We start from the raw sequence: 23,157 nt of genomic DNA on the forward strand, positions 1-23,157 counted from the left end.
AGTTCTCTAATGCATTTCGAATCAAAAACTAGGTTAGAGAACTCGATTAGAATTCGACTGTGAAACTATTCGAATAACACTAGAAATGCGATGTTATGAATATTGTCACAGTTATCGATTATTCGCACGACATGATCAGTTACAGTGTTATACAAAAAAAAAAATAAAAATAGTGACAAGTTGTGTGGAAATATTATAAGCTGAGAAATTATAATAATAAATACTAGTAAGTGAAAATGAATCCAAGAAAGTTAAAAAGGGAAAGCGAGCCGATTATTGAAGGGCTATTTGAATGGCATGAAGAAAACGCTTCCTCATCCGTACCTTAAACCAATGCCGAGCTCAATCCTGAGGAAATAAGTGGAAGCGAAAATTCCAACACAATAACTAGTACTGAAAACTGTGAAACATACGATAGGATTTTGAATTTTTTTTATTTTATTATAATTTATAAGCTTATAACCAAATAAAAGTATCTGATATAATGAAACAATGAAAATTTCGCTGATTTTAAATAACTTAACTTAATTTCGCCTCACTTAAAAATTCTCATTAGAAACCCATCAGCAATTGACGTTAGAATTCGATTAGAATTCTAACCCTTTTCTCGATATCGAGAACGAAGTCCCCTTTTTGTCGGGAATGCTATAATTCGCGACAGTTTCGCAAATCGTCCTCTAACCTTCTACCTTAGAGAAATACATTAGAACTCGATTCGTCTTCTAATCGTTTTCTAACCTAAATGTTTGTTGGGCAACCACATGAAAGTCTTAAACTTGTTTTTTTTTTTTTTTTGCAAAAATATCTTGACAGAGTACAAGTATTACAAGGATTATTGCTTCCGAAATTAAAACGCTTCATTTGACACCTCTCCCGAAATTTTTTGACATGTATTATTGTATTGTATTGTATGGAAAATACTAGCAAAAACAATTTATATTATTACAGATTAAGTAATTTTTAGTTTAGGTTGAAAAGCATATTTTGAGTCGGAGAAATCAATATCCAAAACACTTGAGAAGCAATTAATTTCTGATAGGGCTTTGTTAATAGGCGCTTTTGAGTTACAAACAGTTCTACTCAGCCCTATGAAAAAGATTTCAAAGTGGCGGAGGTTTCTACAGGGAGTATTTAAGCATAGTCTTTCAAGAAGCAACACGCAGTCAATTTTGCCCGTGAAAAGATCGAAAATGAACAACGAGGCCAAAAGAATTCTGCGATTGTTTAGGGCTAGTAAGGATATTAGTTGGCATCGAGACATATAGGACGGGATCGGTTCAGAGAATCGTAATGAAGTAAGTGCGAAGCTCATAAAGATTTTTTGAACCCGCTCCAGGCGGTTGATGTGAACTGCGTGGTAAGGCCGCCAAATGAAAGCCGCATACTCAAGTTTGGACCGCACAAAGGACGTATTTAAAACTGTGAGTGTGTAGGGGTCAGAGAAGTTTGCGGAATGGCGTCTGACAAAACCAAGCATTGAAAGCGCCTTAGAAATTGTGAAGCTGACGTTAGTGTTAAAATTAAACTTTGAGTCGAAGTATACCCCCAAGTCTTTAACTTCAAGAGTCGTTCGAAGAAAAGTGTCTGCAATATGATAGGAGTTATGAAGTGGCCTCAGCAGTTTACCATACGTCACAGTGTGACACTTACTTATATTAAGGAAAAGACGGTTCTTAACACACCAGATATAAAGCTTATTAATCTCAGATTGAAGAACAACGACATCATTATAACAACTGATCTCAGAATAGATCTTGAGAGCATCAGCATAAAGCAGAAATTTGGTAGATGAGAAGCAAGAGCTAATGTCATTAATGAACAAGATAAATAGTAAAGGGCCCAGAATACTGCCCTGGGGCACTCCAGAGGTGGCCCAAAATGGTTTCGAATAAACACCGTCAATATTTACAACATTACTTCTTTCGTGCAGGTAAGATTTAATCCACTGTAGGAACGTAGAGTGGAACCCATAACAAGCTAATTTCGCAATTAAAATTTTATGAGAAATTTTATCGAATGCCTTGGACAAGTCTAAGTATATTGTATCAACCTGAAAACCCCGCCTAAATGCCGCGTAGCAATCCTCAGAAAAGACAGCGAGGTTCGTTAATGTAGATCTGGCCGGGACAAAACCATGTTGATTGGCGCAAATCAGGTGCTTAATACTAAAGTAAAGCTTGGCATTGACAACACATTCAAAAAGCTTCGAAGTTGTAGACAATTTGAAAATAGGCCTGTAATTAGAACAGTTACTTTTGTTGCCAGACTTAAAAATGGGAGTGACGGATGCTTGTTTCCAGTCATCAATAAAAATACCCGATGCCAATGATTTATTGAATATAATCATTAACGGTCGTACTAGCGAAGGACAATTTTTCAATAGAATAACTGAAAGATTGTCAACATCAGTTCTGGAGGAATTTTTAAGTTTCATAATCCCCTCAACTATGTCTGCCTCAGTGAGAGTAAGTGACCCAAAATTATTAGCGGAGGGAGACTTAATTAACTTGTGTATGTTATCTGTATCTTCCACAGTTAAATCATTATCTGTGATAAAGTTTGCCGAGAAGAAGTCAGCAAAGAGATTAGCAGCCTCATTAACAGAGTTGGCAATAATATTATTGTAGCATACTGATTTCGGTATGCTAGATACGCTCTTCATGGAGTTTATGTAATTCCAAAAGTTCTTCGGATTGCTCTTGATGTTTACCTCAAAATTACGGACGTACTTAGCATATAAAGACTTATAAAGATTGTTAAATTTTTTCTTATAAACAATAAACAAATCATAAAATCGACGCTGATTAGTAAAATTATATTTTTTAAAGAACTTGTTTCTCAAATTTTTTAGTTTTTGAGCTCACTATTGTGCCAGGGAGATTTATAAATTTTCTTTTTATATACCGGCACAATTTTTTCGCAAATCTTATGAATTTCATTTTAAGGATGTTTTTGTATTTATTTGTTCTATTACAAAAAATAGTAGATCGCTTTGCGTTTGCGTCGACTTTAAATAAATAAAATAATTAATCAATCCAATGCTAAAGTGTTTCCAAAAACAATGGTGTACTGCTTTGTTAGGTTAGGTTGAACTGACCGGTCAGTTAAGACTAGAGTACTAATTGTCTAATTATTTAATTTCGCCTAAAAGTACATGATCGAATAGTTCAGAGTTTGGGTTGCTCTAATTCTTTATTTCTTGCTTTGTTTCCTAATTTCGTGTTAGATAATTGTATAGCAGACTGTGGGAAATATTCACTCAATAAACACATCCTTAGAATAAACTAAATTTCCTAGATTCTTATAAATGTTGAAATGTTTAATGATCTTCCCGATACCCTCGAACCCACTTGCCTGCTCGACTTTTACTGTGAGTAGTTATATTAATAATCCACTCTAAAACTGTTGAGCTATGAATAAGTGTAAGCGTGTTTTAAAATCGTGTTGAATAAAGCTGTTTTTCTATTAATTTTTAGTTGCAGTATTAACCATTTGTTGACCGATTTAAAAGTTTTATATTCAAAGATATGTTAATAGGTTAACTTATAGATTCCGTGTTTCTTATCTTTGTTCTTGTTTTAAAATAAAGAAGATCTCATGTGGATGCCAAGAACAATGGCGAACCCTCAGGATCCAAAAGTAATTGTTACTTTTCACTGGCAACCATTTAAGTAAAGACCTAAAAATTCGCCGTTGCGCAGCTCGATGTATAAAGAACTCAGTAACTTAACACGTAAATATATATGTATATAAAAAAAAAGTTACGCGATAAGATCATCCACAACTTACCGCTTCATAGTTAGCCACAACAGACGTATTGCCATTTTCCTCTTCATAATCTGCATCACTATGACTAACTGGTAAATGTGCATGATGGCTAGTTGATGGTAAACCAACAATTTCTGGATCATCAACAACAAATAAAAACATTACAAATCCCAAGCCAGCTATAATAGCACCCGGCACAGCAAACGATAACATCCAGTTACTTTCCACAAAATGTGCGGCAATTAAAGTGCCCAAAATGTTGCCAACTGATGTATGACTATTCCATATACCAAAAATGAGGCCACGTTTCGAACGTCCAAACCAACGTGCCATTAGAGTTACAACACCTGGCCATCCGGTTGTCTGAACAATGCCTCCTAAAACTTGTACTAAAACAAAATACAACATACTATGTATGTTCCATGATTTAGCAGCACCGAAAAGTAGTGTAAACAGTCCTGAGAATAGCATGCCTAAACTAAGATAATAGCGCAATGAAACGCGTTCAGCAACAATGCCAGAGACAAACATCGAAATGGCATAAGTAACAAGAAATGCTGAATCGAGTGTACCAAATAGTGTAGATGCATCTGGCACGTCTGTCAAAGAAAGAATGATTGTTAGGTACTTGGTATATTAATAATTATTGTTTGTATAACAAACCAAAAGGTGGATAGCCGCAGTCACTATCAGTGGTATTGGCTGGATTTGAACAATTTTGATGTAATACTGATTTGACGACTGATATAGGTTTTCTGGACATATGATAAGCCGTATACGCTAAATAGGTAAGGACAATTGTAGATCCTTTGAATCTGGAAATAAACGTTTTTTGTTATTTTACCTTACAAGTGATGCTATTATTTCAACGTGCGCTATACGTACATTATATCTTTGCGCACTTGCAAACGTGGACAACATACTGTGCTTAACTTCTGTGCAGCCACCACTCCTAATGGAATATCAAACATGTTAATATTTTTGCGATAGCGATGCTGATGCATACAAATAATTGAGCTTCAACTGCAACTAGCAAATTCGCCTATACAGCCTGTGGAAAAATTATATACAAGAAATAAGCTATTTATCATGAATATTCATGTATGTATGTACAAATACACTATTTTTGTTAATTCATATGTCTATACATATCCAATGTATAGATATACTTATGCTACTTATCGTACTAAGAATGCTATTATAATAGAGAAACTTTTATCTCCCAGTCAAGGTTGCTTGTACATAATGAGTAGCGGAGATGATGAGAATCAATCTCGCCAATAAATGCTACTTTGGACTAGGTAGACAATTGAAAAGTAAAGTCCTCTCTCGGCGAACGAAAATCATACTCTATTATTATTATTATTATTATGATTTATTAACATAATTAAATAAATTAACTAGTTAAATAGACTAGTGAGCACTAGCTGCCAGGGCTATCGGCTCTATATTATAACTTAAATATATGTAATTAACAGGAGTTTTTTGAGTTGGTTTGCTAGATTGTTGCTTTAATAGCTTTGATGAAATTGTATATTGCGTTTAGGTTGTCGTTTGTGGGATTTTTTAGAATGGTTATCCAATTTTTCTTTAGATAGATGTTTCTTGTTGCTTGTAGTATGGTACAGTCGGAGAAAATATGTTTCAAGGTTAATGTATTTTGGCAGAGTGCGCATGTTGGTGCAGGCTCTCCTGAGAGCAGATACTCATGCGTACATCTTGTATGCCCAAGGCGAATGCGAGAATAGATTTCAATTTGTTTTTTCCAGATGTTTGGTGGATAGGTTGGAGATACCAGTTCTTGGTTAATTGATTTATAGTGTTGGTGGTTGTAGCTATTCCATTTTTCTTTATCTTCTTGTCGTAGACGGTGTAGAATGAACCGTCGCATATCATTTTTTTCAATGGTGCTATCTGCCGTTACAGGCAAGTTGCTAGCTGATTTAGCCGCGGTGTCTGCTGCTTCATTGCCTGAAATATTTACATGTCCTGGTATCCAGAGAAGTCTAAGTGTTTCGTTGTGATCAATAAGGTTATCTCTGATCATCTGAATTGTTTTTGACGAGATTGTTGGGTTAAGAACTGCTTTCAAAACCGACAGGCTATCGGTGCATATGATAGTTTTGGTGTTTTCTTCTATTGCTATAAGTATAGCATGATGTATGGCTACGGCTTCAGCGGTGAAAGTTGAAGCAATATCTGTTAGGTTTTGTACCCTCAGTACGTAACCGTTAGTGTCTACGACAGAGTAGCTGGCGGGTTTTTGACCCATCTGTGTATAAGAATTTCCATTCATTTTCTTCGTAGTAAGCTTTCCGTTCTTGGAAGAGTTGTAAATATATGCTAGGTGGTGTGTTATGTTTTTTGTATCTGGACAGGCTGAGGTCGCATGATGTTTTTCGGATCGCCCACAGGGGGTTATTAGTTTGAGCCTCTTCTTCAACGTATAGTAGTCCCAAATTTGTTGCGGTATCGAATATTCTATACAGAGCAGATCGCAGTCTTGGACTGCTGCCAGGCGAACTTTGCATTATCATTTTTACGTCTTTATATATAATGGAATCGCATTCAATCATTATTTTGGGAGTTAATCATGTCTCTATATGGTGGATTCTTTCTTCCAGTGTGGGTAGATTCGTCTCTGCCAAGATGTTTCTTACTGGTGTTGTTCGGAAAGCATAGGTGCACAATCTTGCTGTTTGATGGTAACTCGGACTTAATATTTTAAGTGTGGATTTCGGAGAGTTTCCGTAAAGGTATAGCCCATAGTCGATCTTACTTAAAACTAGTGCCTTACTGAGATAAATTAATGTATTTATGTGAATGTGACATTTTTTGCTTGAAAGATATGATATAAAATTTACTCTGGCAGCTAATGACTTCTTTAATTCTAGACAATGGTTATTCCATCTGTAATTGTTGGAGAATACAATACCTAATATTTTAAGATGCTTCACATTCTCTAGTTCGACATTGTCAATTGATATTTTTAGATTGTTAAAATCGCATTTGCGTTTTCTACATACGTGAAAGTTTTTTGTTTTGCTCAATGATATTTTGGCTCCGGAATATTTAGACCAATTCACAATGTCGTTCGATATATTTTCAAGTATGTTTTTTGTTTCTGTAGCATCTCTCTTGCAGAGAATGTACAAGTCATCTACATAGAGACAGTGCTCTATGGAATTGTTTGTTTTGATAATTTTACTAATTTCGTTAAATGCGATAGAAAAAAGGACAACAGATAGGGGAGATCCTTGAGGAATTCCGTTATTAAGTGGGTAGACGTTGGAGAAAGTATCACCAATTCTTACCCTGAATTGTCTATTTGATAAAAAGGATTTGACAAACTGAAATATTTTTGGGCCAATGCCCCAGTTATGTAGGCAATTGAGAATGACATGTGAACCAATTCGATCAAACGCTTTTTCGAAGTCAACCGAAAGAATAGTTGCGTGATGACGGGCAGATAGTGCTTTGCACACGTAGTGTATATGAAGTAGAGCGTCTGTACATCCTCTATTTGGCTTGAATGCTACTTGGGAAGAATCAACGAGATGTAGGGTTTCCGTAAACCATGATATACGATTAGCTACTGCTCTTTGAAAGGCAGGACAATAGTGAGATCGGTCGATATCCGCTAGTTGAGAGTTGGTTTTTATTAGGTTTAGGGATGGGAATTATTGTGGCTGTTTTCCAGCTTTGTGGAATTACACCGCAGTCAAAAATTTGATTGTAAAGTAATAATAGACGGGACTTGGCAAAAGGAGATGCCGACTACATCATGGCATACGAGACACGGTCGAAACCTGGCGTTTTCCCATTAGCTTTTTCGATGGCCCTAGCTTTTGTGTGAACGTTGGTTATTGAGGAAAGATCGATTACTTGGCTTTTAGCTAATTGAAATTCGTTTGGGAAGTTGGAGTCAGAGGAGTAGTCGGACCATTCGGAGGCAAATATATTTGCAATGGTATTTGGATCAGTTGTGGTTATATTGTTGGTTTTCAACGCTATTGGGGGTTTCGCTGTTTTTTTGTTGTCGAGCATATTAATTTTGCTCTATATTGACGTGATGGAAGAGTTAGGGTTAATAGATTCGGTGAACTGCCTAAAGCTATTTTTCTTTTGAATTTTCATTTCTTTACGGAATTTTGCATTGCTTTTTTTGAAAAGAACTAGATTTTGAGTAGTGGGATTATTTTTGAAATCATACCAAGCTTTAATTTTTTTTGATCTTAGTTCTGCTAGGTCCCTGCTCCACCAGGCCACATTATGTCTTTTGGTATTTCGAGCTTGTGGGATAGATTGGTTTGCAGCTACTCGAATGGCTTTAGCGAAGTTTGCTGCATCGTGATTAGTCGCGGCTGTAGGAGTTCTAATTTCTAGCTCTAGGTCTACCAATCTTGCAAAGGTGTCCCAGTCGGCGAGATTTAGTAAGAATTCTGCTTGGTCTATTTGTGTTAAAGTAAATTTTCAAGATGATTGGGAAGTGGTCGCTATTGTACAGATCGTCGATCGTTTGCCAGGAGATTATTGGAAGAAGGGAGGGTGAACAGAGTGAAATGTCTATATGTGTAAAAGTGGCGTGGGTGGAAAAGTGAGTTGCGCTACCATCATTCAAAACGCATAGGTTGCATTGTGTAATTGAATTTTCAACAAGTCTTCCCCGGTGATTGATCACCCTAGATCCCCATGAGTTACTCCAACTGTTGAAGTCTCCTAGAACAATGATAGGAGTATTAATAGCCAAAAAAATGTTTGTTAGATCTCTGCTATTAAAGGTTTCATTTGGTGGTATGTAGACGGACAAAATAGTGAACTTAATATTCATTTAAACCTCGGCGGCAACCACCTGAAGTTGGGTGTTAATATTTATTCGTTTGTGAGGTATAAAGTCTTTGATTAGAATGCTACTACCTTGTTTTGACTGGGTGTTTGAGACGGCGTTAGTAAAGTAGCCTTTGTATCCTTTAGGGAGTATTGGAGTGAAATTATTGCTACAGTGGGTTTCTTGGATTGCTATGATGTAGGGGTTGTAGTGTTTGAGAAGTATTTGAAGTTCTGAGTAGTTATTTATGAAACCTTTCATATTCCATTGAAGAATATTGAAGTCCATAAGTGCAGAAAAAAAAATTTAACTATACGATTTTTGTAAACAAGGGTTTACAAAAACGATGGGATATATAGAGATGTAGGGGGTGTGTTTGCTGTTTAGAATAAAGCTTTTTCTATGGATCTTCTTAGGAAGAGTCCATAGAGTCATCTATGTCTTTAGAAATATTGACAAAATAGTCATTGGTTTTTAGTAATTTTTCGGTAAATTGGGAAAATGGAGATATATTTGGAGATTGTTGGGATAAGGAAACTGGAGTTGTTAAATTGACCGAGCTGTGAGGCTCTGGGGTGGAGAATGAGGTAGATTTATTTGATTCTGTGGTGGTTATGTTGTTGTTTTCGGTTGTTTTTATTGTGTTGGATGGAGGTTTTTCTACTTGGGTTGATATTGGTTTAGTAGTGTATATATTTTGTGAAGGTGGTGGGTTAGTATTTGTTTCTGAAATGGATGAGGAGTTGGTTTTTTTGATAGGATTGGCTGTTGTGTTGGTTTTTTGAGGATGGGTTGTTGTGTTGGATTTTTTAGGAGGATTTGTTTTGGTCATGTTAGCGTATGAGGCTGCTTGTTGTTGGAAAGGGAGTCTTTCCTTGTACATTCGGCGTGCTTCTCCGATGCTGCACTTCTCTAGCGTTAATATTTTGAGAATCTCTTTGGCTTTGATATATTCGGGACACTTCCTATATGATGATTGGTGGTCACTAGAGCAATTGGCGCAAAGGGTTCTTGTACATTTTTCCGGCGAATGGGGTGGGAGGTTGCACCCATTGCACATTGGGTCCTTTATACACCGTTTTTGGGTATGTCCAAGTAGTTGGCATTTTTTGCAACGCATGGGGTTAGGTATATAAGGTTGTACTTTTACTTTATACCAGGCGATATCAACGGATTCTGGTAGACGGAAAAGATCAAATGTGAGGACCATTAGTCCGGTGATGGTGGGTTTGCCTTCAATTAGGCGCGAAAATTTATATACACCGGTGACATTTTGGCTTTTCATCTCGTTTACGATTTCATCTTCTGGCACGTGTTTCAAGCAAGGAGCGTATATTACACCCTTGACAGAGTTTAAACTGTCGTGAAGTTTTGCGTTGATTGGACATATATTTAGGAGGGTTTTAGCTTTTAGGAACTTTTCGGCGACTTAAGCATTGCGTGCTAGGATTAGGAGGTTGCCGTCCCTAATCTGCGAGATCGATTCTACTTCCGTGGAAATAGATTCAACCCACTTTTGGATCGCGAATGGGCTTAATTGTGAAAGACTGGTATTATTATCAGCAGATGATATTAGGATAAACTTGGGGTTATTGGTTGGGGTAGCTTTGTGGGGGAGTAGTGGAAAATCAAATTGTTTACTGCTTGTTTTTTTCTTTTTTACCGGATTATCATCGAGATCCGCCAAAGCGGAAAATCGATTTGGTGGCCTATCCGTAGGCCACGGCATGTTGGCAAAATAGCTATATAATTTTAATTTTGTTAAATTTGGTTACTCGAAATTATACACGTGCAAATCGTGTAAGAATGACACAACAAAAGAATTGAAAAGTAAATAGAATAGCGGTACTTAGCACAGTAGTGAACACTAATAGACGTCTGATCGCTTTGAATGATAGTCGGCGACTGAAATCATACTCTACAAGTCACTTATCGTACCCGTCCTGCTATATGGGTCAGAAGCATGGACCATGACAACAGCAGATGAAGCGGCTTTGGGAGTGTTTGAGAGAAAAGTTCTTCGAAAGATTTATGGACCTCTACGCGTTGGCGAGTACCGAAGAAGATTTAATGATACGCAGACATCCACATAGTCCAGCGAATTAAAACGCAGCGTTTGCGCTGGCTAGGCCATGTTATGCGAATGAAGGATGATGCTCCGGCCAAGAAAGTGTTTCTATCGGAACCCGCCTATGGAAGCAGAGGTAGTGGGCGGCCCAAACTCAGTTGGAAGGACCAGGTGGAAAACGATTTAAACTCCCATGTTGTGACCAATTGGCGCCGGTTGGCGGAGCGAAGGAGCGACTGGCGCGCCTTGTTGGACGGCCATAACCGTGTAGACGGTTAAGCGCCAATTAAGTAAGTAAGATGATGAGAATTTAGATGTCAAGTTTTTTGAAGATATAATTTGGGCATTGAACTGTATCTTCGGCTTTGGCCATTTTGGGACCGGGTATAAGATAAAACCCTCCAACTAAAATTTTTCCGAAATGGGGCTACATACAACCTTTTAAGTGAGATGTTAATTGCAGTTTACACTCAGTTAAATTTTTATAATATACCAATTGTCAACCTCACCTTCGAGCGGCGAATCCCGTTTCACTAACAGACGAAGCTCTGGCGACACCAAGCTCCTCATGGAACTTTGGGGTCGGGAGGAAAGGATGGCCTGAAGGTTTAATGTGGCCATATAAATCGTTCCCGAGATGGTCGGGCTAGCACCTTAATGGAGCTGTGTTACCGGAGCGTACCGGATCTGTATTCGGCAAAGGACCATCAAATCGATAACACTCCCCAAAGCCTTCGGGGAGTAACCTTATCACTACAACAACAACAACAACAAGAGATGGGTAGTATTTTTGCGGATATCTTTAGCTCCGCTATCGCGAAAACGGATCGTTTTTTTTTTTTTTTTTTTTTTTGAAATACTTCGGGACATTGGTTTTTGTGCGTCTAAACTGAAGCAACGTTGTAATATTATATTTGTATGTAGATTCATAAACTATTTGTATCACCAGTTCTGGCACATATACATAATCGGTGTCTCACTTTTTTGTTTTCTATATAAATTAAAAAAAAAAAACCGTTTACTTCCATTGCAAAACATTTTTTAAATGATTCACCATGCAGCGGAAAATATGAATTTGATGCTTTGTTGGCACCAACCTTTTTATTAATAAACAAAGGCTTTTGTACCTAAATTGTATCTTTTGTCTTTTCACTGTTCACATATTTGATTTGTATATATATATATATATATATATATGTGTGTGTGTAATGTATATATACAATATACAAACTTCACCCTAAGAATATAAAAATGATGCTTTACGTACCGCTTACAATTTACCTCCAATTGATTGCCGAAATTAGTTTTATTGCTTTTAAAATGTTTTAGTTATTTACTTCATGAGCGATTTAAGTTAGATATATGAAACATAAAATAAGGAATATTTAAAGCTGTTTACAACTTCATAAAGTTGTGCAGGAGGTAGCGGTGACAACAAAGACAAAAATATGACAGGTCAAACCATTGCGTTGCCAACAACTGAAATGTTCTAATAAAGAGAATTTGTTCACACGTTGCAAACATGTTTCCATCATTGTAGGGAAAATGAGTTCTTAAAGTATGGATGTGTACAATTGAGAAATTTAAAACTTTTCCCTTCGGGGAAAAACGTCTATAATTTTAAAACCTTTCATACCTTTTCAATAGATTCCTTGGCAAATTACTCGATGTTTTCTCAATGTAGTTACAGTTTAATATGAAAAAACTATTTATTTTATTAATATTTCTATTTATTTATTTTAAATTTTAATTTAACAAAATTAAAAAAAAAATAATTTGAATTATGATTTGAATGAAATTGGTGTGTGGGCTTCTAAGAACGGCCTATGTCTTAACCCCAAAAAGTCGAAATGCATCGTTATTAATAGAAAGTCGTTCTCTACTCATGCTTTGGACAACATAGTTATTGACAATTCTGTCACCGAATACGTTGTCGCTACAAAAAACCTAGGAGTATTTTTTAATAAGACCTAAACATGGAAAGACCACATTTCTATCACGGTAGGAAAAGTGTATGGAATGCTTCGTACACTGTGGCTAACTCGATATTTCACTCCCCTACATATTAGACTACTTCTAGCGAAAACGTACCTAATACCTACACTCCTTTATGGATGTGAGATTTACTCAAATTGTGACTATGTGTGTATGAATAAACTTAATGTTGCTTACAATAACATTGCTAGATATGTATTTGGGTTGAAAAGACTTGGCCACGTTTCACATCATGCTGAAAGGTTGCTAAATATTTCTTTTCCCAATCTTTTAAAAGTTAAAACACTGACTATCCTTCACAAAAATAAATATATATACAAAGGAACCTGATTATTTATATCGTAGGCTTACGTTTCTCAATTAATCGAGATCTGTGCTACTTCTCCCGCACATAACATACCGTTTTCTAACCTCTGGACGGCAGTTCTTCGTTACTTCCATACGCCTTTGGAACGCTCTTCCCGCAAGACTTAGACAAATAGGAAATGCTCGGCACTTCAAAAATGAGCTAACCACTTTTTACAATGATTTTTAAGCCGAAACTATTTTTGTATTCTTGCTAATGAAATTGTATTATCTCGTCATCTTGTTTCCTTTTTTCTTTTTCCCTATTGTCTAATAATTTGTATAAGTATTATTTTTATCTTTACTAATATCATTGTTGTATTGTTTATTACTTGTTGTTAATTCTATTGTCATATTAATTCATTTTAAATTTAATTATTTACAATTCCTGACTAGCACTGTAAAATAATTTACCAAATTCTTGTGCTAGGAAAATATTTGAATAAATAAATGTTCTAAATGTTAAAAAAAAATTTATTTACATTATAAAATTTTCTTTTTTTGATAGATTCAAAAATTTTCATTTAAAAAAGGTAACATAATTATTTTTAAATATTGAAATATTACAATTAAAAAACAAGTTAAAGTATTAACATAAATAAAGTAAACAAGAAGTCGTGGTTTTTGCTGGCTTTTCGGCTATCGTCTATCTCTGTCTACTGATTGTTGTGTTGTAGCAAAGAGGATAGATAGATAGATATATCTATCCTCTTTGGTTGTAGCAGCAAAGTGTATATATTTATAAATGTATACCCAACAAGCAAAGTAAATGTAATGTAAATTTATAAGTTTACTGAATTAAACACTAAGCTTAAAAAACGTTGATTTTTCGTTTACAAATTGTTTAGAAATAAGCGTGAAATAATCAAAACGGCGCGTTGCCGAAAAGCTTATAAATGTAAACTTATAAAACATTTTAAGAAAAACCTTTTTATATATAGTTTTATTAGGCTTCATTCCATTTCAATTAATAATTTCAATATGTACGTACAATAATAGCCGTGTTTTTTTTACACGCGTATACGTTTACGTTTGCGCGTAAAAAAACCCTTATTCTCGCTTAGATAATGTTTAGGAGACCCATCTAGCGGCAGTTGTTAAATAACTAGCTACAGAACAGGGTGTACCTAAACTCGGAGACACACACCTCTGGTGGCCATAATGTATAACATATAGCTGAATCAGTTGCGATGAATTGTGTTTACGCATCATTTTAAGAGGTGATACATAGAATTAGTGTAGAGGTAAAACATAGACACACATTTCAGTTACATCTGAGTATAATGCGTATTGAAATTTAGTAGTACTAATTTTATGCGCAGCAATTTCAGAGGTGTATTTAAAGTTTGATGCTTAGCAGCACATATAAAGTTTAAGCGTAAACGTCTATAGATGTAAAAAAAAACACAGCTAATATATGTATATACAAACATAAATTCCTAATTTCATACATTCATTAAAGGAAGTATAGCTGCAATTCTAACGAGTTCTTGGACAATGCAAGGAGCTGTTTAATGCAGCTATTCTCTTCCGTGTACAAACGTTTTTGGAAATTATTTGAAAATTTCCAAGTTAAAACACATTGCTAGTTTTTTAGTGTTGTTTGTAAACATTTACAATTTGCTTTCAGAATTCAATTTTTAAACTTTTTCCTCCAACGCTTATAAAACGTTTTCTGAAATGAGTTAAAAAATATTTACTACTGAAAACGCTTCCCAGCCAGCATTTTTTGAAAATTTTGATCAAAAAATATTTAAATATCATACATCAAGATGACTAAAAACGTTCAAATTTAAAAGCATTTTCTACTCGAAAATTAATGTAACGTCGGGAGACCAATGTACCATAAATGTGATTATTCTTGAACAATCATTATGATTCCTATTTCGAAACGCTTTTTATTCATATTTGATATCATTGTAAAATTGAGCTTTAATAATTTTAGAGTAATATTTGATTGCTTTCACAGTCATTTTCTGATCATATTCGTGAACATATTTCAATCGCTTTTGGTTGAGATTTTTGAATGCGATTGTCATGCATTTATTCTTCATATATTATTCAAAATAAGATACTACATAATAATCTTATTTCATCAGGGGAAGAAAGCATGCGGAAGTGAGTTATTCGAACCACAGGTAGGTTAGGTTAGTTAGGTTCAAGTGGCTGCCGTCCACACCATCCAACATCAGCTATTATCGTCTACATCTTAAAATACGGATACGATACGGGATGTTGAAGCCGTATCTAGGTATGTCAAGTTAGTTTCACTTACTCGGGGTTCAAATAGCTTTCAACGCCTTTATATTGTCCAATCATTATGTATTTTATGGAAAGCCGAAGGTGGAGAAATGGGTGGGGAAATCTTCGGTCACGAGCAGCATTACATTATTTTTTATCTTGAAGAATATCTTTTGTATAAATAATACAATTTTTGTATATTTTTTCTTAGCTTCATGATTGAAAAAACATGTCTATGTGAAAAAAATAAGATTTTTAATGAAAAGTAAAATTTTAACAAGTATAAAATTCATTACTCAGCCAACAAATATACTCATAAAAGATTCAGAAAGCTGAATTAAAAAAAGATTATAAATTTTTGATCACCTAAAGTAAACACATTTGATTCAAATATGATTCCAAAATGTGGTTGAAAAACTATGTTCAGTTTTGTTCATCGAAAGATTAGCATATTTGATTATTCTTTTTGTTGATTTTTATAAAATATTAAAATTTAATCATCAAAGGACTTCAAACATTATTCCAAAAAGTTATCGAAAAATGATTTTCAGTTTTTGATCATCAAAAGTATTCATATTTGATTAGTTCTTTTGTTCAATTGTATGATAACTCATTATTTAGTCAGAAAGAGTAATCAAATTGTATTGATATGTAGGGAAATTCAAAATTTAATCACCTAAATGCTGAATGGGTCGTTTTACAAATCAAGTTTACTTTAAGCTACTTTTAAAAACATTTAGAGAAATGCTTGTTGGGTGCTCTATCCTCTTTGCTTGTGGTGGTAGTTTTTGCCGTCGCTTCGCAGTTTGTGATTTCGTCTGGCTACACAAACATCCAGAAAAGAAAATTCTCTGCCGCAATAATAAAAAGAAAAAGAAAAATAAATCACTGTAGGCAGCGACTGCTGACTACAATAGAAATTATTTCTTATTTTTCACATCAAGTGCATAAAACGTTAACGGCGAAGTTTTGTGTGAACGCCTCTGTGAGCAGCAGCAGCACAGTCAGTAGTAAATGGTGCAAATGAAATTTAGCGCTAAAACCAATCTCTAAAAAATTTGTTTGCAAAAATAAACAATAACATTGAAAATGGAAAAGTTGGATGCAAATTTGGAGACACAATTCGATTTGAATCTTATAGAGGCCGTAAAGCAAAATCCAGTTATATACGATCGTTCCCATTACAATTATAAGCATTTTGTAAGGAAAGCACAAACCTGGAAGCAAATTGCGGAGCTACTTGGAGTTCCTGGTAAGTAGATATATACGTATGAATGAATGTGTTCTTGGCCCATGAAAAAGTTTAGTTAAAGAACAATGTCTGCCATATTAAGGCCAGTAGCCCCACAAAATACATATATGGATACATAATGGCGACGGGTGAATGTAAAAATAGGTGATTCGATTCGTGTGTATAAGCCTACACATGTGAAGTTGTATCTGGCTTGGTTCGCTGTCGGTAGTTGATAGTTGTTTTTATAATTCGTTCGTTCATTTTAATTGGTCGTCGGTGCCGATGTCGCCGTTGGTAACTGCTTGCGTTTGCTGTACTTGCTGAGTTGCATTGCCTGCTGTCGTTTTCCGCTGCAAAGTTGTCGCCTGCTTGTTAGTATGTGTATACTATGGGTGTGAATGAAGCAACTATAATATTGCTATTGGTAAAATCAAGTCTGCGCTGAAATTGGTCGTCTATAAATAAATAAAATAATTTTATTGAGTCAATTACTCGATATTTTGGCCATAGGTTACAATTTTAATTTTTTTGTAAATTATTTCCCAAAAATGGTAACTTCATCAAGCAAAGTTGGTGTTAAGTGCATTGGATTTACGATATTGAAATTTATTTTGAGGTTTTTAAGGGCAGCTCTACGAAGCCAATAATATCAGATCAACATGGCCTCCAGTGAATATGTGTGAGTTTAACAGGTGATTATAAAGGAAGCTCTGAACTAAGTGCACTATTAGACTGTTTTACTGTTCAGCTCGCCCAACGAAACGCAATCATTAAAGTCTTCGTGACGGATAAGCATGGGTTGGTCTTTTCGAGTATAGCACGTATACATGCGGATAAATACTTTCACACACATTGGGAATAGAGGCCAGTATAATGAGGCAAGGACAATTATGGTAATACTTTACTTTAGCTCACAACTGGGTCCATAGTATTTTTGCTCAGAACACCTTTCTGCATTGGCGGCCTCCGCGCAAAACACATTTACTCACAGTTTTTCTTGCGGGTACCCAAATTCATCAAAATTACAACACCCACATGAAATTTTCCAATTTCCTCTTTCGGATTCGTGATCCTGGGTCCAAAGCGCGTCTTTTGACAACTCTTCCGATATTTTTGGACGAGTTTTAGCAGTTGTGAGCTAAAGTAAAGAATTACCAAAGTCTATAAGTGGGGTCGACTGCTAATATATGTACGTCCAATGCTAACACACGGCTACTAAGAGAAATTTGCCTAAAAGTCAAAGATTTTTTGTGGTAATTTTGGGAATATGGCATATAAACACTTATAATAAATTCAAGACCCGATATATCCGCGGATTTTCAGGCTGAGCGTTTCTTCCAATGTGCGTTGTGCTCCTTTTAATTTTTCCTAGAAATTGGATGGGTGGGACCTACATGTTTTACACCTGCTGCGAACAGCATCTGCAAGGCACATGTGTTTTCACTGAGAAGCTTTTCATGGCAGAATTGTTTGCCAAATCAGTGTCGGAGGCCACCCAGCTTAGAATTTTTTTTCCTAATTGAAAAAAAAAAAATTGCTTCTAAATTTTTCATGTTGCGTTGGTCGGGACTTGAACCCAGGATCTTCGGTGTGGTAGACGGAGCACGCTACCACCACACCACGGCGGCTGCCCATTACCACGGCATAAATGTAAAACCATTTAATGTCAAAGCGTTACCGAGATTATTTGGCTAGTACCTTGATGGTGCTAATTTCCACAACGTACCGGATCTATGTACATATATCTGCTAACAACACTTCACAAATATTTTTCGACTCACCTAATATCGTCAATGTTTTTGCAAAACCTTACCAGTAATGGAATGTTTTATTAAAAGGGAATGTTTCCACACTTTCAAACTGTTCAGCAGACACAAAAAACGGCCATATAATTTGTCAATTTCAAACTAAACTCAAAATTACATCGTGTTGGTAAAAAGTATACATTGCAACCAAAATGTTAATTTTGCCCAAAGGTGAGCTTTTGTCTTTTGAATAATAAAGGATTCAAGTGGTGAACCCAGACATCCACACATTCTTAAAAAGATACAGGATAAATAAGTGATTGTTTCACTATCCAGCCACACAGTTTTGCCAATGCTCGGTAGGATGTTTAGCATATGCATCGACTTAATTAATATAAAGACTTGAATATATTTGTTTGGCTTCTTTTTTAACAGAACAAAAATGCACCAAACGCTGGAAGAGCTTGCGCGACAAGTTTGCACGCGAAATGAAGTTATGCCAAGAATCACGCTGGCGTTACTTCAAGCAAATGCAGTTTTTAGTGGATTCAATAAGGTTAATTTCATATTTGTTTCTTAAAAACCTTCAGTAACCATATCGCTTCACACAGACAATATCGCGAATCTCTCTTGGGAAAAGTAACTAGTGTTCAACAGGCTACCAACCAGGTTACCCAAGTCGATCCAAATCAGCAGCAACAGCCGCAACAACAAACTGTCGTTGATGTATTTACCCAACCATTTAATGGTACTGCTACAACATCCACACAGGCTCTGGCTCATCCACATGGTAGGTATATTCATTAATTTAACGAATTTGTTTTTTATAAAGCTGAAAGCAAAAACATCATGCAAGTTATACATAAAAGTGCACATGAATGCTTGTAATATTAATAAACGCCAGCTGCAAGAAGAAAAAGAAGAATACGCAAAGAGCAGCGGCAAATTTCACCAATTAAATTCTTCATTTTCTTGTTTTCAATAATTTAAGAAAAAAATTTACATGAATTTGTAACTGAAACTACACAAACCAATCTGGAAAACTGTTTCGAAAAATTCGAGAAAAAGTTTTCTCATTTTTTTTTTTTTTGAGTATGCAGCTTTTTTTTTTAACAAAGTACAAGTCGTATTCATTTTCGAAAAATATTCGCGGGTTTTTGGAAAAATGGTTTTGATATTGGTTTGCATTGTTTCAGTTAAAATTTCACCAATTAAATTCTTCATTTTCTTGTGTTCAATAATTTAAGATAAAACTTCGATGAATTTGTAACTGAAACTACACAAACCAATCTGGAAAACTTTTTCGAAAAATTCGAGAAAAAGTTTTCTGATTTTTTTTCTTTTTTGAGTATGCAGCTTTGTCTTAACAAAGTACAAGTCGTATTAATTTTTGAAAAATATGCGCGAGTTTTTGGGAAAATGGTTTTGATATTGGTTTGCTTTGGTTCAGTTTAAATTTCACCAATTAAATTCTTCATTTTCTTGTTTTCAATTTTACATGAATTTGTAACTGAAACTACACAAACCAATCTGGAAAACTTTTTCGAAAAATTCGAGAAAGCTTTCTGAATTTTTTTTTTTTTTTTGAGTATGCAGCTTTGTCTTAACAAAGTACAAGTCGTATTAATTTTTGAAAAATATTCGCGAGTTTTTCGGAAAATGGTTTTGATATCGGTTTGCATTGTTTCAGTTACAAAATTTATATAAGTTTTTTCTTAAATTATTGAAAATAAAACAAAGGGTTTAATTGGCGAAATTTGATAAAAAAAATTGCCACTTTTTGGTAGCATACACGAACAAAGTATAACAGTCGGTCAATATTTCTTCAAAATATTTCAGCAGTATTTTTGCAGCTATAACAACAGTAATTAATTAATCGCAAGTTGCTTTCGGTTTCAATATATTTTTTTAATTAATTTTTTCTTGTGCATCATACTATACACTCAAGTTCATGTTTAGAAATTACAGTTACAGGCGACACCCAAATAACCGTTGCAGCTCCCAAAGAACAGAAGCCATATTTTTACGAACCAGTATTGAAGCGTGAACGCACTGAAGAAGAGAATAATCATGACAATATGCTAAATACTATCAAAATATTCCAAAACTCAATGACACAAGCTGTAAGCGCTGAGGACCAATCCTTTGGCATGGTTGTAACTGACATGCTAAATACACTTGGGGTACGACAAAAAGCGGAGGCAAAGGTACATATTATTAAGTACCTAACGGATATGCAATTGTTGGCACAACATAATAAATATTAAGAATAAGGAGAGTATATTGCAAAAGTTGATTTAAATAGTTAAAGTGTATGGGGTGGTGTAGGATTTAAAGGCTATTACTAAAAATAATATGAATTGAATGGCCTAGATAACAACAGTTTCCCAGCCAATGATAAAAATTTCAGCATACACACATGCAAATGTACTTCCAAAAAGCAGCAACATTACCAAAAAATAAATAAAATTCAACTAAGAAGTGCCAACTGAACGAAGGTAACTAACTACATTACAATTTTAACGGAGAACTTATAGAATTTAAGTTTGGAGACTTTTCACAACATGCTATAGCAGCAGCAGCAACCTTTTTACTTCTAATATCACACATACATATATTTATATATATACTTGAATATCTGATAACTGTTTGGATTTCGCCATTTGCTTTAAGTAAATTTATGTCTTGGTAATTAGTTCGTTAAAAAATTTGATAATAATTTTTGTACATATTTGATTCCGAAATGTTGGCATCAATTTATCTGTTTGGAATAGTTTGAATTATAAGTTTACACTGAATGTAAATTAAAAATAAAACTTGGATGAAAAATATGTTTTATTGTTGTAATTAAATATCTAAACTTTATTTCTAAAAAATTTAAAAAATATATCCGGCCAAGGTATGTTACCCTGATGGTACTATTAAATGCCTTGTCAAGCTTTTAAATTATTTATTATTGCGTCTGTTCAGGCCTAAAACTTAAACTACTAAATACAATTAATTATTACAATTAACGATTTAAACACTCCGCAGGTTTTGGGGTATGTTAATCTTGTTGAAGTTAATCGATGTTGATGGTCCCTTGTCGGATGATCCGTTACATTTCGGTAATAATATAACCACATTGAACTTTCTAGTTCACCCCCTAATTCCATGAGAAACATGGTTCGTCAGAGCCTCGACTGCTAAAGAAATATGATTCGCCACTTTAAGTGGAGTTGACAATTGGGTTAGATAAGCTATAAATTGTGCGCCTTGAAACGGCTGAGTTACACAACCCTTAGAATCATATGGGTATTTTGTCGCAGGTATATCCGTGCCGCGGGTTTATTCTAAGACCCCTAAAGTTTCATGTATGTAGGTTTTTTGACGATTTTCCCTCTTGATAAGACAATTTGAATTTAACCACAGTGAATTTGTTTTATTGCGACTCTTATTTTATTCGGTAATAGTCTAGTTGAGGGGTCGACTGCTAATACGCCACCAAAAATATCGAGAGAGGTGTCAAAAGACGCGTATTAATCTGGAGACAATCCGATGGCGGAAAAGAAAAATTTTATCTATGTCCGGAGATATTTGCAGTTGAAGTTGGCGATTTGCATGTGGTTGTTGTTGTGTTTGTACCCACAAAAAAATTTGTGCATCACCGTGGCGGTAACCACGGTTATACCACACACCCGGACTTGGCATGGCGTAGCCCAGGGTTATTTTTTATAAGCGCGGCCGAAGGCCGCCAACTCAGAAAGGTGTTCTGCTCAAAAATACTATGGATCCCACCCCCGGTTTCGGAGGTACCCGTGGGTCTTTTTTCGGTTTTTCGTTAATATCTTTATTTTCCGCCTTCGGATTATTAATACTGATGTCAAGACGCGTCGTTTGACACCTCTCTCGATATTTTTGGTAGTGTATTAGCAGTCGACCCCTCAACTAGACTATTACCTTTTATTCACGCAGAACATAACATTATGCACAAATATAAAATTAGAACTTTCTTAATTTTCTCAGCTGATTATTTCGTCGAAGAGCGTGCTTGCGAATACGCCGCCAGTATTGTTTTGTTTCAGGGTTCATTTCGTCAAGAGGTATTATACGATCAACATTAAGTGACCACAACCAATCTGGGTATTCTGAATCTGGCTTGAGCTAGGTTGAAATATAAAAAGAAGCGATTATATTAGATTTTATCCTATGCCTTTTCAGGTTTGTATACACACCTTGATGTCCTGTCCTGTTTTTAAAATATTACTCCCACAAACATAGTTTAGCAACTTATTCACATCTGTTTCAACTGGAATTTCCTTCTTTTCCATTATGGGACCTAGTTTACCCGGTTTCTTCTTCTGTTTTGCTCCACCTGCGGCTAAATATTTTTACATATTTAATAAACAATCCCAAAACTCCCGCATCAATTCAATGGTACGCATTCATCTTACCAGCTACAGGCTTGGTATAAGAGCGTATCACAAATGCCGGTATAAGCCAGTTCTGTCGTATATTACTCAATGTTTTTGTAAAAATATTTATATTCATTTTTCTTCAAACAAAATTTTAGTTTGTTTTTAATACAAAAAATGCTCTATATTACACATGGTGGAACGATACAAGGTGGAAGCACGGGAAAGCTGATATAAACTTTTTCTTTTTTATTTGATACATCAACTTCCGGCGCAGTACGATTTTGACATTTGTCCATCGAATTTACAAAAAAAAGTAGATAGAACTTTTATTTATGTTTGTAGGTATGTCACCATGCTACCACCTTGTATCGTTCCGCCATGATATTACATAACGTCAAATAAAAATCAGCTGGTTTTGTGGATGAGTGCTGCCAGTAAAATTAAATTAAATAAAACGATGTCCACAAGGATCACTTCCCAATTCAAATCGAACTACGTCAAATTGCATTCAAAAGTTTGAGAGTGTAGCATTATAC

At 35.1% G+C, this 23,157-nt stretch overlaps 3 protein-coding genes across 12 annotated transcripts in view; 1 reads left to right on the top strand and 2 right to left on the bottom strand.

Annotated features, from left to right (window-relative positions):
- MFS16 (major facilitator superfamily transporter 16) overlaps positions 1–12,112 on the bottom strand; it is a 29,891-nt gene extending 17,779 nt beyond the window's left edge. Inside the window, exons 1-4 of one of the 8 annotated variants that reach the window (XM_067775507.1) lie at positions 11,932–12,112; positions 4,654–4,819; positions 4,432–4,583; positions 3,790–4,367 (exon numbers count right to left, since the gene is read on the bottom strand). In XM_067775507.1, the coding sequence (XP_067631608.1) occupies positions 3,790–4,367; positions 4,432–4,583; positions 4,654–4,772 (849 nt within the window). In that variant the 5' untranslated portion in view covers positions 4,773–4,819; positions 11,932–12,112. Of the gene's footprint in view, positions 1–3,789; positions 4,368–4,431; positions 4,584–4,653; positions 4,820–6,703; positions 7,132–11,644; positions 11,834–11,931 lie in introns of those variants that run through there. The other 7 variants (XM_067775514.1, XM_067775508.1, XM_067775509.1 and 4 more) reach the window with 7 other exon arrangements.
- A 3,925-nt stretch (positions 12,113–16,037) lies between these two features.
- On the top strand, positions 16,038–21,076 carry LOC137245218 (transcription factor Adf-1-like). Of its 3 annotated transcripts, none has more exons than XM_067775528.1 (4): positions 16,038–16,497; positions 18,660–18,780; positions 18,836–19,014; positions 20,193–21,076. In XM_067775528.1, the coding sequence occupies exons 1-4, from the start codon at positions 16,335–16,337 to the stop codon at positions 20,489–20,491; spliced, it is 762 nt and encodes a 253-aa protein (XP_067631629.1). In that variant the 5' UTR covers positions 16,038–16,334; the 3' UTR covers positions 20,492–21,076. The 3 variants fall into 3 exon arrangements, with proteins under 3 accessions (XP_067631629.1, XP_067631628.1, XP_067631630.1); XM_067775527.1 differs by having other exon boundaries at positions 16,042–16,497; positions 20,184–21,076; XM_067775529.1 differs by lacking the exon at positions 16,038–16,497 and adding an exon at positions 17,181–17,343 and having other exon boundaries at positions 20,184–21,076.
- A 548-nt stretch (positions 21,077–21,624) lies between these two features.
- Positions 21,625–22,855, bottom strand: mRpL54 (mitochondrial ribosomal protein L54). The gene is made up of 3 exons (XM_067775530.1): positions 22,658–22,855; positions 22,439–22,584; positions 21,625–22,367 (listed from the first exon to the last, which is right to left on the bottom strand). The coding sequence occupies exons 1-3, from the start codon at positions 22,752–22,754 to the stop codon at positions 22,206–22,208; spliced, it is 405 nt and encodes a 134-aa protein (XP_067631631.1). The 5' UTR covers positions 22,755–22,855; the 3' UTR covers positions 21,625–22,205.
- Positions 22,856–23,157: the final 302 nt, after the last annotated feature.

This window comes from Eurosta solidaginis, chromosome 3, assembly GCF_040869045.1.
Source record: "Eurosta solidaginis isolate ZX-2024a chromosome 3, ASM4086904v1, whole genome shotgun sequence".
Taxonomy (NCBI): domain Eukaryota; kingdom Metazoa; phylum Arthropoda; class Insecta; order Diptera; family Tephritidae; genus Eurosta; species Eurosta solidaginis.